The 14,986-nt window shown below is 47.8% G+C and overlaps 1 protein-coding gene across 1 annotated transcript in view; it reads left to right on the top strand.

Moving 5' to 3' along the window:
- The window catches only part of BET1L (Bet1 golgi vesicular membrane trafficking protein like), a 110,270-nt gene extending 96,393 nt beyond the window's left edge, over positions 1–13,877 (top strand). The window contains exons 3-4 of the mRNA XM_069623907.1: positions 12,674–12,730; positions 12,963–13,877. Of these exons, the coding sequence (XP_069480008.1) occupies positions 12,674–12,730; positions 12,963–13,130 (225 nt within the window). The 3' untranslated portion in view covers positions 13,131–13,877. The remainder of the gene's footprint in view (positions 1–12,673; positions 12,731–12,962) is intronic.
- Positions 13,878–14,986: the final 1,109 nt, after the last annotated feature.

The following is a 14,986-nucleotide window of genomic DNA, read 5'->3' as shown; positions in this document are numbered from 1 at the left end:
TGATGATGGAGTTAGATATAGAGTTCTTGGATGTGATTGGTGGATGGTTGTGTGACTGCTTAACAGAAGCCAATGAGGGAATGGTGCAGAGAGTGAAGTGGAAAGGGTAGAAGGGCTGCCCAAGAGTTAAGCGCTTCGTGGACACCACGGCTGTCCGCGGACAGGGCGTGTAACATACAGGACTTCTGAACATATTTGGCATGGAAATAGGACTGTAGGGATCAGCCAATCAGGTGTTGAGGTTGTGGTTTGTGTTGAAAGAGGCTGTGTGTAGTGAAGATGGCAGAGGTGGACAAAGACAGGGTGCTGGTGGTTGGAGATATGTTTGCATGTTTTGGAGCAGTATGCTAAATGCAGGAATGTGGCAAACAATTTTGATGTTAAAGGAGTGGAGGTGGTGTGGAGCACCGTGCCTGGTTTCAATGTGCAGGGAATTGTACAAGTTTGTGAAGATCTGGGCAGGGTGAACAGTCCCCATGTGGTGTTTTTGCACTGTGGTGCTTTGCATTTGGTCTATGTCAGTGCCCCTACTTTGTTGGCAGATTTGGAACACTTGGTTCAAGCAGTAATGAAGGTCCTTCCAAATGCCAAGATTATTTTTTCTGGTTTAGTACCTAGGGCAATATGGGACAAGTTCTGTTTTTTGTTCACAGCAAAATATTGCTAGGTGTGCAATCAAACGAGGCATGTTTGCTGGTATGTTATTTTGTAATAATGAGAACATTGATTCTGGTAGTATTGTTTATTTTAAAGAAGGTGGCATGTCTTTATATTTTATGGTAAATGCCATGCTGTTTTGGAACATAACGGTTGCTTTGGAGAAGCTAATGTGAAGATTTTTGGAGTAAAATGAGGAAAAAAAAGGCTGTTTTCAGAGCCAACCTCAAAAGGGAATTGAGTCGCACTATTTACATTTTCATTCCCGACTCAGATTTTTCGATTTGTCCGCGGACACCGCGGTTGTCCGCAGACAGCGCAGCGCGTATTACATACAGGGATCTTGGTGTTGAGAGGCATGCAAATGACTGAGCTGAGCAAGGGATTGGTCAATAAGGTTTAATGGGTGTCATGTGTAAGGAGAGAGTTTGTCAAAGTATTTTTTTCTGAGAGGAGAGCAGATAGCTATGGCTGTGTTTCAGAAAGCCGATTATCTGGATTTTGGGATACTCATGGATAAATTGGTTGGTGGTGCATACAGATCGCTGTGGAGTGGCTGCACATCTTGGATTCCCTCATGTGGAAGTGCACTGGCATGGAGTACGTGGAATGAAGTGGCTGGATTTGGTACCTTTTTGTGCTACTTTGGTGACACGGCGTCATCCAGACATTATTCATTGTGGAGGGAATAGTTTAGGACATGTGTCTGGAATTTCTTTGCAATTTGCAATGAAAGAAGGACTTGGGGAAGGTCATGTTTCCAAATTCCCAAGTAATTTATTCCTGTATTGCGCAGAGAAAAATGTGGCTGCGTTCATTTGGTCCACAAATGGAGAAAGCGAGGCGCAATATCAATAAGGCTGTTTGTGCCTTTTTGAGAGATGTTGGCATGTCCTCTTTTCACAATGAAAATATTATGTTTCGTAGCACATACATTTTTCGCCGAGATGGAGTACATCTTACTTACGTTGGCAATCAGATCTTTCTGCGAAATATACAAAATGCTGTAATGCAATCACTTTTGCAGTAGATGTTAATCATTTGAAGTTTTTGAAACATAAAAAATCACCACCAAAAGGCTCTTTTCAGAGCCACCACTTCCTCCCAGAGAAAAGTGCAATGGTTCTAATAGGGCAGCCCCTCAAAATAATGTAAATGTCTTCGGACTGTCTGGACTTCTTAAAAAAAAAAAATAAAAAAAAAAAAATGCACAGGGCCCTGTAATATTTATTTGGCACTTCTATTTTTAGACCGTGAAAGGCGGCTCTGAAAAGAGCCTTTTTTTTTGTTGTTTTATATTTATTTTGGTTTTTTTAAACACGACACAAAAGGAAAGGAGGGTAAGGAAGGGACACCAATCACGGGGATAAGAAAGGGCAGGTGGAGAGAGGAAGATGTAGGGTGCACCTTATTCGGGTAGTGGGCAGTTCCTCCCGTGCTCCTTGACCGTAGTCTCGAAAGCACTCCGAAGGTTCTCCCACCTGCAGAGTACTGCGTCGCAGTACATGCACAATATTGTGACCCTGGAAATATAAGGGTCAACCGCATCATGAATGGCCTGCGAGGCAGCTGGAGGGATGCGCTGTCCCACAGGAGTGTCAATTGTGGTGGCAGGAGCAGAAACTGAGGATGCTGCAGGGGAACTCCACCTACTACGTTTATCGCAAGGTACAACCTTACGAATAGCCCCACCGTGGAACGACCTCAGGTGTCACTTCATTGATGTCGTACCAAAGCTATACGAACTAGACTTTCCACGACTCAGCACCATGCAGCACTGAGTGCAGATCAACTTATTCGCACAAGCTTTTGGCACTCCAAGAGTGGTAAATAACTGCCACACCCAAGACTTGCGGTGAGTGCTGGTAGTAGGGACTTCCACTACCTCATCCTCTTCATACCTCTCCTCTTCATCCTCACACCTGTTTCCCTCTGCAAGCCCTTGGGGAGGGGGTGGGGGAGGGTGGTGGAGGGTGGTGGAGGGTGGTGGGGGTGGTGGAGGGGTTGGAGGGGGTGATGAAGCTGAAGCAGCCATGGTTGCCATCTGGATAACAGCAGGCAGAAGTCGCGAGCAATGCACTCAATGCAGGTCAGAAGCAATGCTCTGTCAGGTAGTCAGAAGCACAATGAGGTTGAGCTCTGGGGTGTGGCATTTTATAGGGGGGGAAGCTGCGTGCTTCGCGGAGACCCGCGCTGTCCACATACACGTCGAACACCAAAAAAGGGCTTACGTTAAAAAAAGTATGTAGATCGTCGGGGACATTGTCTGGGACATGTGCAATGGTGAACTTTTATTGTAAAATACCTTCGATTGCCTAGAAAAGCACTTTTTAAATGTTTGGGGGCCCGGACAGTGTCCTGAAATAAGGACACACGCTCTGCTTGGGTGCGGTCACGTGATGAGTTCACGGACACGTTCGCAAATGGGACGGCTGTCCGTGGGTCACCAAATGTGCAGGGTACCTTGTGCGCATGCGTGCGGGTGTTCTACCGACAGTGTTCTAGTCCCCGAACTTATTAAAAGTGTGACACCTGTGCGGCGGACAATTACGGACAGGCTCGATGTTCGTAGGACCGAAGGGTGTGGTGCGCATGTGTTCTATGGACAGTGTCGAAGTCCCTGAATAAAATAAATGTGCATCATAACTTTGCGGAAGGAATAAGTGTTCTACGGACATGTCCATTCTGGTTGCGGACATTGCGAACAGGGGGATGTTCTTGGGACACCTTAATTTAAACAATTAGACATGCAAACGGATGTAGTGTCCTGCGGATACCCCCATTTTAATTACAAACATTTTGGTTAATTGCAGGCATCCCAGACTTTGAGTGTGTTCCAAGAACACCTCCATTTCGAGGGGATTGGGTCCTCTGACGTATTACATATCTGACATGTAATCACCACAGCTGTGCTGCTTTGGAAAATCGTTGGCTCCTGCGTTGATGATGTCGATACGCCGCCCTCGAGGACCTCCTCTGACAGCCGACGTCACTGGATGTTATAAGTAGGACGCACGACGCCCGTAGCCTCAGTTAAGTTTTTTCCGCGAACGTGTTCGCTTTGGAGATCTCGGCGCGCTTCCACTCTTTGGAGTTTCTGTTCTTTCTCGGTTCTTCAAACCTGTTCGTATTGTGAAGAATTTCTTCGTGAATATGTCTACCTCGTCTTCCACCCCGCGTACGGGCTTTAGGAAGTGCGGGGACTGTGGGTCCAAGATGTCGGTGACAGACTCGCACAACGCCTGCCTCTGGTGCCTCGGGGGAGGCCCATTGCACGGATGACTGTGTCGACTGCCAATCGCTCACGTCCAAAGCCTTACGGGAGCGCAAGAAGAAGTTGTTGTTGGTAGGTAAGGTGTCTAAGCCACAGAAGTCGAGGTCTGTGGGGCTTTCGACAGACGATTCGAGGGGCGACTCTCCGCGTCGTCGGAAGTCCAGTGGGTCTCGGTTCCGCCACTCCTCTGCCTCTTCAAGGCACTCCCGGAAGCGCCGTCATCGGTCCCCTTCCTCACCGAGGACGCCGCCCGTCAGCGGGTCGCTTATACCACCAAGCATGCGACGCCGGAGGACTAGGCTTCCTTCGGGAAGAAAATGTTAGCGATTCTCGAATCACAGGGCAGTGGTCCGTCCGCGCCTCTGAGTGGGGATCGGTCGAGACACACTGCTCGCATGCATTCGGGCTCGGTTGGTTGGCACGATTCGCAGGAGGGGTCCCGCTTGGACAAGGGGAATCGTCCTCGTCATGCCCGTTCCAGGTCCTGGTCCTCGACGCGCTCGAGACCGCGTGCACTTTTGGTGTCTTCGAGGAAGATGTCGATGCCGGTGGCGCTGAGGTCGTCGACAGACTATTTCGAGGCCCCGCCTCTGAAGAAGTCATCGGCGCCCAGGCTGTCGAGGGACACGCTTGGGGCTCCGGCCTCGAGGCCTGTGTCGATGCTGTCAGCGCCGCGTTCAGCGTCAACGCCGATTCACTCGACGCCTTTCGAGGCTGTTTCGACGGGGGTACCCCGAGGCTCAGTGGAACCCCCTAGAAAGGCTCTGGCCAAGGTCAAGCATGGCTTTGTTCCACATTCTGTGCCTTCATACCGCCATCTTGAGTTCATTTCAGAGGTGCAGGAGGACTCTGATGGCATGGTTCCTGTTACGGTGCCAGTCAAGATTCTTTCGGGCCATAGCCAAACTGAGGACCTGCGGCAGTCCCTGCATGACGCCAGTGGACTGGACACCTCTCCGGAGGTGGAGTTTTGTAGGCCTGAGCCTGGCACTCATGCCGACTCCTCGTACCGGTGCCTTATGTCTGTGGTCACCAAGTACTTGGGGTGGTCTGCTCCCCCAGGGGATTTTCTTCAGGATGACCTTACGGATATCCTCGACCAAGGTCCACCAACTGACCCGGTACTGCCATTCCATATGGCTCTACAGAGAAGGGTGGCGGCGGCTTGGACTGCTCCGGAGAGTCTCCCGGCAGTGGGCAAGTCTTTGCCGCGAAAATACCACCCAGCCAGTAGCGACCCCTGCTACCAAGCATCGCACTCCGGAGAGTTTGGTGGTGCAGGCGGCTACGGCCCCCGCAAAGCAGGCGTTGTATCCTACCATCCCTCCTGATAGGGACAACAAGCATTTTGACGGCTGGGCGAAGAAAGTATTTTCTTCAGGGGGTATGGCGCTTCAGGCAGCCAACTCTGTATGTGCCTTGTCGTGTTTCACGCACACTCTGTGGAACTATGTTTCCTTAGCGGCTGAATATATTCCCCAAGGGGACGAACGGGATGGTTTCCTTGCCATGGATCAGGATGTGTGAGGCCGTTCAGTCGGGTTTGGACATGGCAGATTGCGTCGGCTGTTCCATGGCGGCGTGCACCGTAATACGCATGTTTGCGTGGTTGCGGAAGTCGGGGTTTGCTCCTGATGTGCAGGCCCTGCTCCTCAACATTCCCTTTGACGGGGGAACATCTTTTTGGCAGCAAGGCTGACGAGAGCCTTGAGAGGTTGCAGACCTCCAAAGCAGCAGCAAAGTCGTTGGGCGCTGCAGTTCGCCAAACCTCTGTCTTTTTGTCCTAGGGGACAGCAATGGAGGGGAGGTTCCTTTCGTTATTACTCATCCTTGGGCAAAGCGAGAGGAGCTGCAGTCAAAGGGGCCACCGTAGGTGTGCCAGAGGTGGAAAACAAGGTACTCGAGGTGCCAAGGCCGCTCGGGCTGTTGCCTCTTTGCCCTCAGGCAACGCCGCAGCCGCTTCAGCTCAGTCATGAGGCCATGTCCCATGGTTCGCCGGTTGGGGGGAAGGCTGGCGCAGCATCTTGCAGAGCGGCACGCCATTACTTCAAATGTGTGGGTTCTGGAGATCATAACCCACGGCTACTGTCTTCCTTTCTGGCAGAGGCCTCAAGACAATCCACCGGGGAATCTCTCTGTGAAGAGTCTGGATCCGCTCCTTGCGCAGGAAATTCAATCCCTGCTGGAGAAAGGCACCATAGAACTGGTGCCTGTAGCGGAGAGGAACAAGGGATGGTATTCCCCTTATTTTTTGATTTCCAAGAAAGATGGGGGATTGAGACCCATCATGGACTTGCGCGGTTTGAACAAACTCCTCAGGAAGGACAAGTTCAAGATGGTTACTCTCTCTCAAGTCCTCAAGGCCCTTCAACTTCAGGACTGGTTGGTGTCTCTCGACCTCAAGGACGCTTATTTTCATGTGCCGATACTTCCAAAGCACAAGACGTACCTGAGGTTCGTGGTTGGCGACTCGCACTTTCAGTTTTGGGTCTTGCCGTTCGGATTGCCCTCCACCCCGAGGGTCTTCACCAAGCTCATGGTAGTGGTGGCAGCGCACCTCAGGAAAGGGGGGATTCACGTCTACCCCTACCGGGACGATTGGTTGATCAGGGCGCGCTCTCCTGAGCAAGTCCTGGATAATCTGTCAGTCACCTGCCACTCCCGCCACAAGCTGGGCTTCTCCCTCAGCTTAAAGAAGTCCCATTTGACACCAACTCAGAGGCTCCAGTACATCGGAGCAGTGCTCAACCCGTACCTGGGGCAGTGTTTTCCTCCCCAGGTGAGGGCTCCTCACATTCAGCAGATGGTGCACAAGTTTCAGCTTGCCCAGAGTCTCCCAGCGTTCGAGCTCTTGAGATTGCTCGGCCTCATGGCATCCTGCATTCTTCTGGTGCCAGAGGCCAGGTTGCGGATGAGATCTTTGCAATGAGCACTCAAGCTCCAGTGGTCTCAGTCCTCCGGCAGGATGTTGGATGTGTTCAGGTGCCGTCCCCGGTCGCCCAGGACCTTCTGTGGTGGGCCGTCGAAGACAATCTAATGAAGGGGGCTCCATTTTGGCTACCCTGGCCGGAGGTGACGATCATGACTGATGCATCCCTCATGGGATAGGGAGCTCATGCCAACGAGTTGACAGTCGGCGGTCATTGGTCTCCGTCGGAGTCCAGACTCCATATCAATCTGTTGGAGGTGAGGGCCGTCAGGCTAGCCCTGAAGGCTTTTCTGCCGACTGGGCTAGGGAAGAATGTCCTGATCCTGACGGACAACATGGTGGCCATGCACTACCTCAACAAAAAGGGAGGGCAGGGTCACTTCCTCTGTGCAGGGAGGCGATGCAGCTCTGGTTCTGGGCAATCCAGCAGGAGGTTTCGGTCTCGGCAGTTCATCTGGCCGGAGATGAAAATGAGACGGCAGACGCTCTTTGCAGGTCGAGCGTGATCTCTCACGAGTGGGAGTTGGCTCAGGAGATTCTCCTGGAGATCTTTGCCCTTTGGGGGACCCCTCAAGTGGATCTCTTTGCCTCCAGTGTCAACCGGAAGTGCGAGAGGTTCTGCTCGTGGGAATTTCCTCCAAAAGTATCCTTAGGAGACGCGTTTGTGGTGGAGTGGTCATTCCCCCTGCTGTACATGTTTCTTCCAGTCCCCGTCATCCCGCAAGTACGGCGGAGGTTCGGTTCTCAGATGATCCTCATTGCTCCGGCGTGGGCCCGGAGGACGTGGTATCCGGACCTTCTCGACTTGTCCATCTGCCCTCCACGTCGTCTTCCCTACCGAGACGATCTGCTCTCACGGGAGGGGGGGGGGTCAGGTTCTCCATCCAGAGGTCAGATCCCTCAACCTTCACGCTTGGTTTCTGAAAGGTTGAGGTATAAGGATTGGGACCTCCCTGAAGATGTGATGAAGGTGTTACTCTCGGCCAGATGGCCCGCAACAAAGTCCCTGCACCGTTGGCGTAAGTTCTGCGACTGGTGCAGGGTTAGGAATGTGGATCCTTTTGCATGTGACATTCCCATGGTTCTGTCTTATTTGCTTTCTTTGGCCCACAGGGGCTTGCAAGTGGGTACCGATAAAGGTTACCTGGCGGCGCTGTCCATATTTAAGCGTTCGTCTGAAGAGTGTTCCTATTTTAAAATTCCTTTAATTTCTCAGTTTCTGAAAGGGCTCACTAATGTGTTCCCTCCATCACCTTTCCAGGTGCCCGGTTGGGATTTGAACCTTGTTCTCAAGTTTCTGATGGGTGCTCCGTTTGAGCCTTTGCATTCATGCCCTTTGAGACTGTTAACTCTTAAAACTGTATTTTTGTTTGCGGTCACTTCCGCTCGCAGAGTGAGTGAGTTACAGGCACTTTAAGTTAAGCCACCCTTCACTGTGTTTCATAAGGACAGGGTTGTCCTTAGAGTTTGTTCTTCCTTTCTTCCGAAGGTGGTGTCGGAATTTCATTTAGGCCAGAAGATTGTTCTTCCAGCGTTTTATCCTCCTCCACATCCTGGTAAGGAAGATGAGAGGCTCCATAGGCTTGATCCTAGGAGAGCGCTAAGCTTTTATATTTCACGCATGTCCCGGGTCAGAGTGGACGATCAACTCTTCATTGGTTACGCTGGAAAGCGTTTGGGACAAGCTGTGACGAAACAGACTTTGTCTCGCTGGATTATTCTGGCTATTTCTGAGTGTTACCACTTGGCGGGTAAGGACCCACCGGTCGGCTTGCGGGCCCATTCTACCAGGGGTATGGCTGCCTCTACTGCCCTACAGAGGGGTGTTCCTATTCGTAACATCTGTGATGCAGCCACCTGGGCTTCGGTACATACTTTTGTACGTCACTACTCCCTCGATTCCATCCGTGGGCAGGATCTGGCCTTTGGCAAGGCGATCCTTTACTCTGCAATTTGATTGGGTTTCTAAATTCTTTTCCCACCTCCTTGCATTGGTACTGCTTTGGGAGTCTGTCATAGATATGGAATACGTCGGAGGACCCAATCCCCTCGAAGAACAAGTTACTCTCTTATCTGGTAATGTTCTTTCGATGGGATGGTCCGACAACGTATTCCATATCGCTCCCTCCCTGCCTTCCCCGCTACAGAATTTCTTATGCGATTGCAGCTTACGTTTCCGCAAGGCTTTGTGTGTCAGACTGGCAGAAGACTGGTGCCACACGTTCTGGGGCAAAAACTACAACTGAGGCTACGGGCGTCGTGCGTCCTACTTGTAACATCCAGTGCCGTCGGAGGAGGTCCTCGAGGGCGGCTCATCGACGCAGACGCCAAAGATTTTCCAAAGCAGCACAGCTGTGGTGATTACATGTCATAGATATGGAATACGTCGTCGGACCATCCCATCGAAAGACCGTTACCAGGTAAGAGTAACTTGTTCTTTCATTGCGGACAGTACGAACAGGTATAATGTCATCAGGACACCCCCATTTTGGTTCATTGCTGACATCCCAGACACCCGCACTGTCCGCGGATATCTCAACTGCCTTTTCAAAAAAATAAGACGCAGAGGAATAAAGTAATACACATAGTATTTTATACAAATATAAAATGTATGTGAGAGGGGGAAGCAGAAATTGAAACATACAGGGGAGTTAGGGGTTTGGAGATGGATGGGAGGGGATGAAGGGATGGAAATCTCATAACGTTTTTTTTTTTTTTGGAGAGGGTTTGGGGATAGTTGACTGGGACATGGAGAGGGGGAACAGGTACATGCGGGACAGTGATATTTAATGTTTTCTTTTATGTGGTCCTCCACAAAATGTTTTCAAAATTATATTTTTCGTTGGCATATCCATTTTCTGTTCCATCCGCTGCAGAGCATTTTCTAATGTCTCTCTTGGTATATTATTTTCACTGTTTGTATGGTCTGTTAAAAAAAAGTGTTAAGTACACATAAAATAATGGTTATTACTTGGCTTATATAGGCCTATATATAGAAGTGTTGTGTCTACCATTAGTATCACTGTCTTCACTCATTTCATCCCAAAGTACTGGACATTTCCACGTACATCAAAATCACTAGCTTGGGGTTCAGTATGTTCTATGTTACATGTATATAAACTAAGGGAATCCTAGTAAACCCCTATCAAATGCACACTATGTATATCTATATTCAGTAAAAAAAACTTTGTTAAAGGGACGTTATGGTTCCAAGTAAAACCGAAAAACCCCTGAAATTCCCCAGTTATGGTAAGCTAAGCAACCATAACTTGCGCCACCGCCGTGCACTGCCAAGACTAACACTCAGGACATCAAAGATGACATCACAAATGTAATTGATGACATCACTGATGACATCACATGTCTGGCTCACTCTTTTTTCCTTTACTGATATGTGTAGGCCAGTAACAGTCAGGAAGAAAACCCTGTCCAAGGAATACAAACTATCTCTCTTCACAGCAAAAAGAGTTCCTCCAAAGACAAATTAAACTGGCAGGGAACCAAGCCAGGGCACTATTTGACATAGTAGCAAAGTTCAGGGATCCAAAGTGTATGGCAGCCCCTACTATCGCTTGCCAGGAACAGGCTAACAAATTTAACCATTTTTTTTTTTAAGAGAAAATCCTGGATATCCAGGAAAATATCTCCAAAATGAAAATTGGAGAAAACTGGGAGGAACCCCCAGAAGAGTTAAAAGATCTAAGGGGAGAAGCTGAGAGCTTCTACTTTAAAAGCGTTGATAAGGAAACAGTGCTGACCCAGATACTCCAACTGAAACCTACCAAGCATCTGGCATTCCCAATACCGGTGTGTACAGCCATTCGGTTGGCTGCAAATCTTGCGCCATTCTTAACAAAAGTTTATAAACAAATCTTTAATGGAGGGTTATGTTCCAAATACCCTGAAGGGAGCACTGATAAAACCTCTGTTGAAAAAGCCAAATTTAGATCCAACTGTCTTTAAAAATTACTGCCCAGTAGCTAACTTATGTTGGACGACTTAGGTCTTGGAAAAACTAGTCTGCGGCAATTTCAGGACTTTGTGGATAATAAGAATATCCTGGATGAATGTCAGTCGGGGTTCCGGCCTAATCATGGAACCGAAACTGCTTTATTAGCAGTTCAGGACGATCTACTGAAAGCCGCGGATAGAGGTAGATCGACAATCTTGTTAATGCTGAATCTATCCGCTGCGTTCGACACAATCAACCATAAAATCATTCTACAATGGATCGGGATGGTGGGAAGAGCCTCAGAAGTAGTGGTAAAATGGTTCATCTCATTTCTGAAGGATAGGACTCAGCGGGTAACAATGGGAGGGTTTCTATCAGAACTGTTATGGCTAAAATGTGGAGTCACACAGGGGTCAGCACTGTTGCCATTGATCTTCAATCTATACATCCGGACACTATTTGACATCTTACGGAAGTATGGATTGAGATTCCATTTGTATGCTGATGACACCTAGATTTATGTGGAAATGGAGAACATAGATGAGGCCTTTTTAAAAGAAAATTGATCAGTGCATGCAGGAAATTTAAAAAAATGGATGGTATGCAATCAGCTGCAGCTTAATGCGACCAAAACAGAGGCAATACTATTTAGTGCAGGAAGTAAGCTGAGGGCCGAAAAACAAGAGATAACCCCACGGGTCCTAGGAGAAGATATTCAGTTCTCAAAGAAAGTAAAGAATCTGGGATGTATATGGCAGGAAAACCTGGGCAGCGAAGCCCAGGTAGGCGCCAAAGTGAAGGCATTAGATTATTCACTACGCACCCTTAGGAATGTACTTCCGTTTGTGGCAGCGGAAGACCGTGCAGTGTTTGTGGGGGCATTAACTAACTCCCATCTCGATTACTGTAACAGTTTATTGACAGGGATTCCCACCAAACAGATGAGACTTCAAAGGGCACAGAATGCAGCAGTTAGGCTGATAGCCCATTTGGGAAAAAGAGATCATGTGTCGCCCTCACAGAGATCTCTTCACTGGCTGATGGTGGAGGACCGGGGTCAAGTTTAAGATAGCCTGTCTGATGCACAAGTGCGATTATGACAATGCACCAAAATATCTGTTCTAAGATTCACCATCTTGAGCCATCTAGAGATCTTAGATCGGGAGATAAAATGCTAATGTCCATACCTCGGACTAAGCAGGTCTCAAAGGGGGATAGGTGGTTTTCGGCCTTTGGCCCAAAGGTATAGAATCATCTACCACTTACCATCCGTTCATGCTCATCGCTGGAAAGCTTTAGAAAGGCATTAAAAACCTTCCTCTTTAAGTAAACCTAAGAAATCTATACGCCAGACGCTACATTCGGAATATACTGGTCATTTTTATCGATATAAACTTAGTAATCATCGGCGAATGCAGTTAAGTCTGCCTGGTGCGCGTTAGAAATCATCAAAATCCATTTATAAGAACCTCTGGTGACTGTATATATGCTTTATTATTTAGTGTTGTGCGATTATCACCTGCTTTAGTTTATTTTCGATTGTGTGTTTTGGGCCTACAATAAATAGTCTTTTTGTACTTGCCTGTCTAAATGGAATTGTTGTGTGCTTCATTGTGTGGACCCCTGACTCCACTCTCCTGAGAATAGCCTTGACTGTTCCCCATTGCTACCTTGATTGGGTTTTGCTAACTTCTGAGTTACCCTGTTCACTAGAACTAGGGTAGCCTCCTAAAATCTGTCCCAGCAGGCCAGATTGTAAAAATCCATTTTAACAGTCTGCTGATTGCATTTTTACCACTAGCACAGGGCCAGCTCTTTGTTTCTTTCTGCCTTCTAATTAATTTCCCTCTCTTTTGAGCAGTTGGCCCTGGACATTGACAAAGATGCAGAAGAGCAGAACAACTACGTGGATGGCATGGTAAGGTTGTGGCACAGGCAGTCTGTGTTCAAGGGTGTTTACAGTAAAGCTTCATGTGAAATGCAGTTTTATCTGGTTAGACCTGGGCACGCTTCCCAGCAGATGGGCTGTCAATCTGTTTGCTCTCTGGCTGAAGGAACAGGAGTTTGACTGTGTGCTTATTTAATTGAATTACTTAGTATCAATCCCATCAAACTAACTTTCTGATAAATTGCTTTCATCCCTTTCATAGGATTCTGACTTCATGAGCGTGACGGGCTTGTTAACTGGCAGCGTGAAGCGTTTCTCTTCCATGGCACGATCGGGACGGGACAACCGGAAGCTCCTCTGCTATGTGTCAGCTGGGCTGATCGCAGCCTTCATTGTCTTTTACTTCATGCTCTCGCGAGCTCGGACTTGACCTGAGATGAGAAAGAAGTCTGTGCAGTCTTAGTCCTGCAGTTTGTAGCACTTTACTAAGCCTCCTGGGCCAAAGACTGGGTAGTGCCTGCAATGTTTTTCTGTAATTCTGCATCTTATTTTAGATTCAAGGGCGCTTCAGTCCAACTGCAATTAACTTATGGCAAATGTACATTGAATTGGGACTTCTGAACTTGTTCACAAATTCTCCTTATGTTTTGATGTCCACAGTCACCAGAGCAACCCCTTTTTCCTGTTGGGATGCCTATATTCTAGGCTTCAGCAGTCCCATCATCGCTGGGATGTTAAAAAGGTACTTCGATCTTCTGCAGAGTCTGCTGGTGTTTTCGTCCAGCCTTCTTTGCTTTTCTGCTGAAGTCTATGATGGCAGGTGCAGTTGTAGCCCTAGTTTGCCCTTGCCACAGGGAGTAATTGCTTTAGTGAAAGGGCAGTGCTGGCCAATTCTCATCCTGTCTGCTAGACCAGGCTTTCCTGTTCTTAGATGTGGATACTTGGTGCCATCCAACCTGCCTGTCGGCATGGCATTTTTGTAGGGTTGCATTTCTAACAGGAGCACAACTGTTTTGTTAGCCCACCACAGGCCTGTGGCTACACACGCAAAGCAAAAGGTTCAGTGTCTGATACACAAATGCTTTAAGCATCTCTGATGGGCGCTGGAAGGGAAATATTGTTATATTTTATGCTTTGTGATCAATAAAAGTTGCATACCTTTATGCTCTTTTTTAAATTTGTAACTTTTGAGTGATTTAAATGGTTTTCATTGAATGAAGGGACATTGGATCTGATGAAACTGGTTAAACGGAACTAAAGAATTTGGCCCGATTTCACTTTGCTTTTTAAGTCGTATATAACGGCTTTTAAAGTGATTTGTAAACATTTTATTTTATAAGGAATAGAAGCCAATAAAAAGTTAGGGAGATTTCCCCCCACCCCCCTCCCCAACCCCACTTGATTTCAAACCCCCCTCACCAGTTGAATCCAAGAAAGCTTTCCTTGAATGTGTATGGCTCTAGTAGGACCAATCTGACTGTACACACCTAATCAGCGGAAGTATACCAATCAAGATGAGTTGTGTATAGTTTGGATAGGGGGAAATTGGATCGTCAAAGTAATTGGATAGGTTTGCCTTGATTTACCCCTTAGGAGCATACTTGCTTCAAATTGTACCACCGTCTTGCCTAGGATGTTCACGAGGCAACCATTCTTTAACTAGACAACTGTAAGCCTAGAAGGTTAAATATGACCCAACATGGGCCAGAGGAGTTAATGGTGGGAAGAGTGTTTGTGAGTTGAAACTGACAATGTGTGCTTTAAAACAGAGTGCAATCCTAGAACATTGTGGACGACTTGCATTCTTTCTAATTCACTTAATTGGCATTTGGCAGAGTTGGTGTGGGAATAGTAACTATGAAAGATGATATGGGTTGTCCATGTAAGCTCTGCAGGAGAGCTGCAATATGAAGAGCTTTGCTTTCAGTGACGGAATGGTGCAAATTGAGGAGAGAACCAAATGGTGAAATGTACTTCGTTGTGGATGATGTAGTCCGCTGGTGAGAGATTTTTGGATGAACAAGTAGCTAGGCCCATTGGCTGGCTTGTAAGCACTGGTTATAATGCCTTGTTTATTAAACTAGATTGATAGGTGATGCAATCTTGTGGTGCCAACGGGTGTATTGTCTCCTACCCTGTCTGTTTCATTCCGGAAACGAGACCATTTCTGAATGTGATTGATCTGCTTACAACCAATTCAAACATGAAGAACATGACAATTAAGTGGATGGGTATGCCTGTAACTTTTGTATCTCCCAAACTCTATATACAATAAACACCCAATGT

The sequence above is a fragment of the Ambystoma mexicanum genome, chromosome 11, assembly GCF_040938575.1.
Source record: "Ambystoma mexicanum isolate Mex_15411 chromosome 11, UKY_AmexF1_1, whole genome shotgun sequence".
Lineage (NCBI taxonomy): Eukaryota > Metazoa > Chordata > Amphibia > Caudata > Ambystomatidae > Ambystoma > Ambystoma mexicanum.
This window is presented reverse-complemented; position numbering and strand designations above follow the sequence as displayed.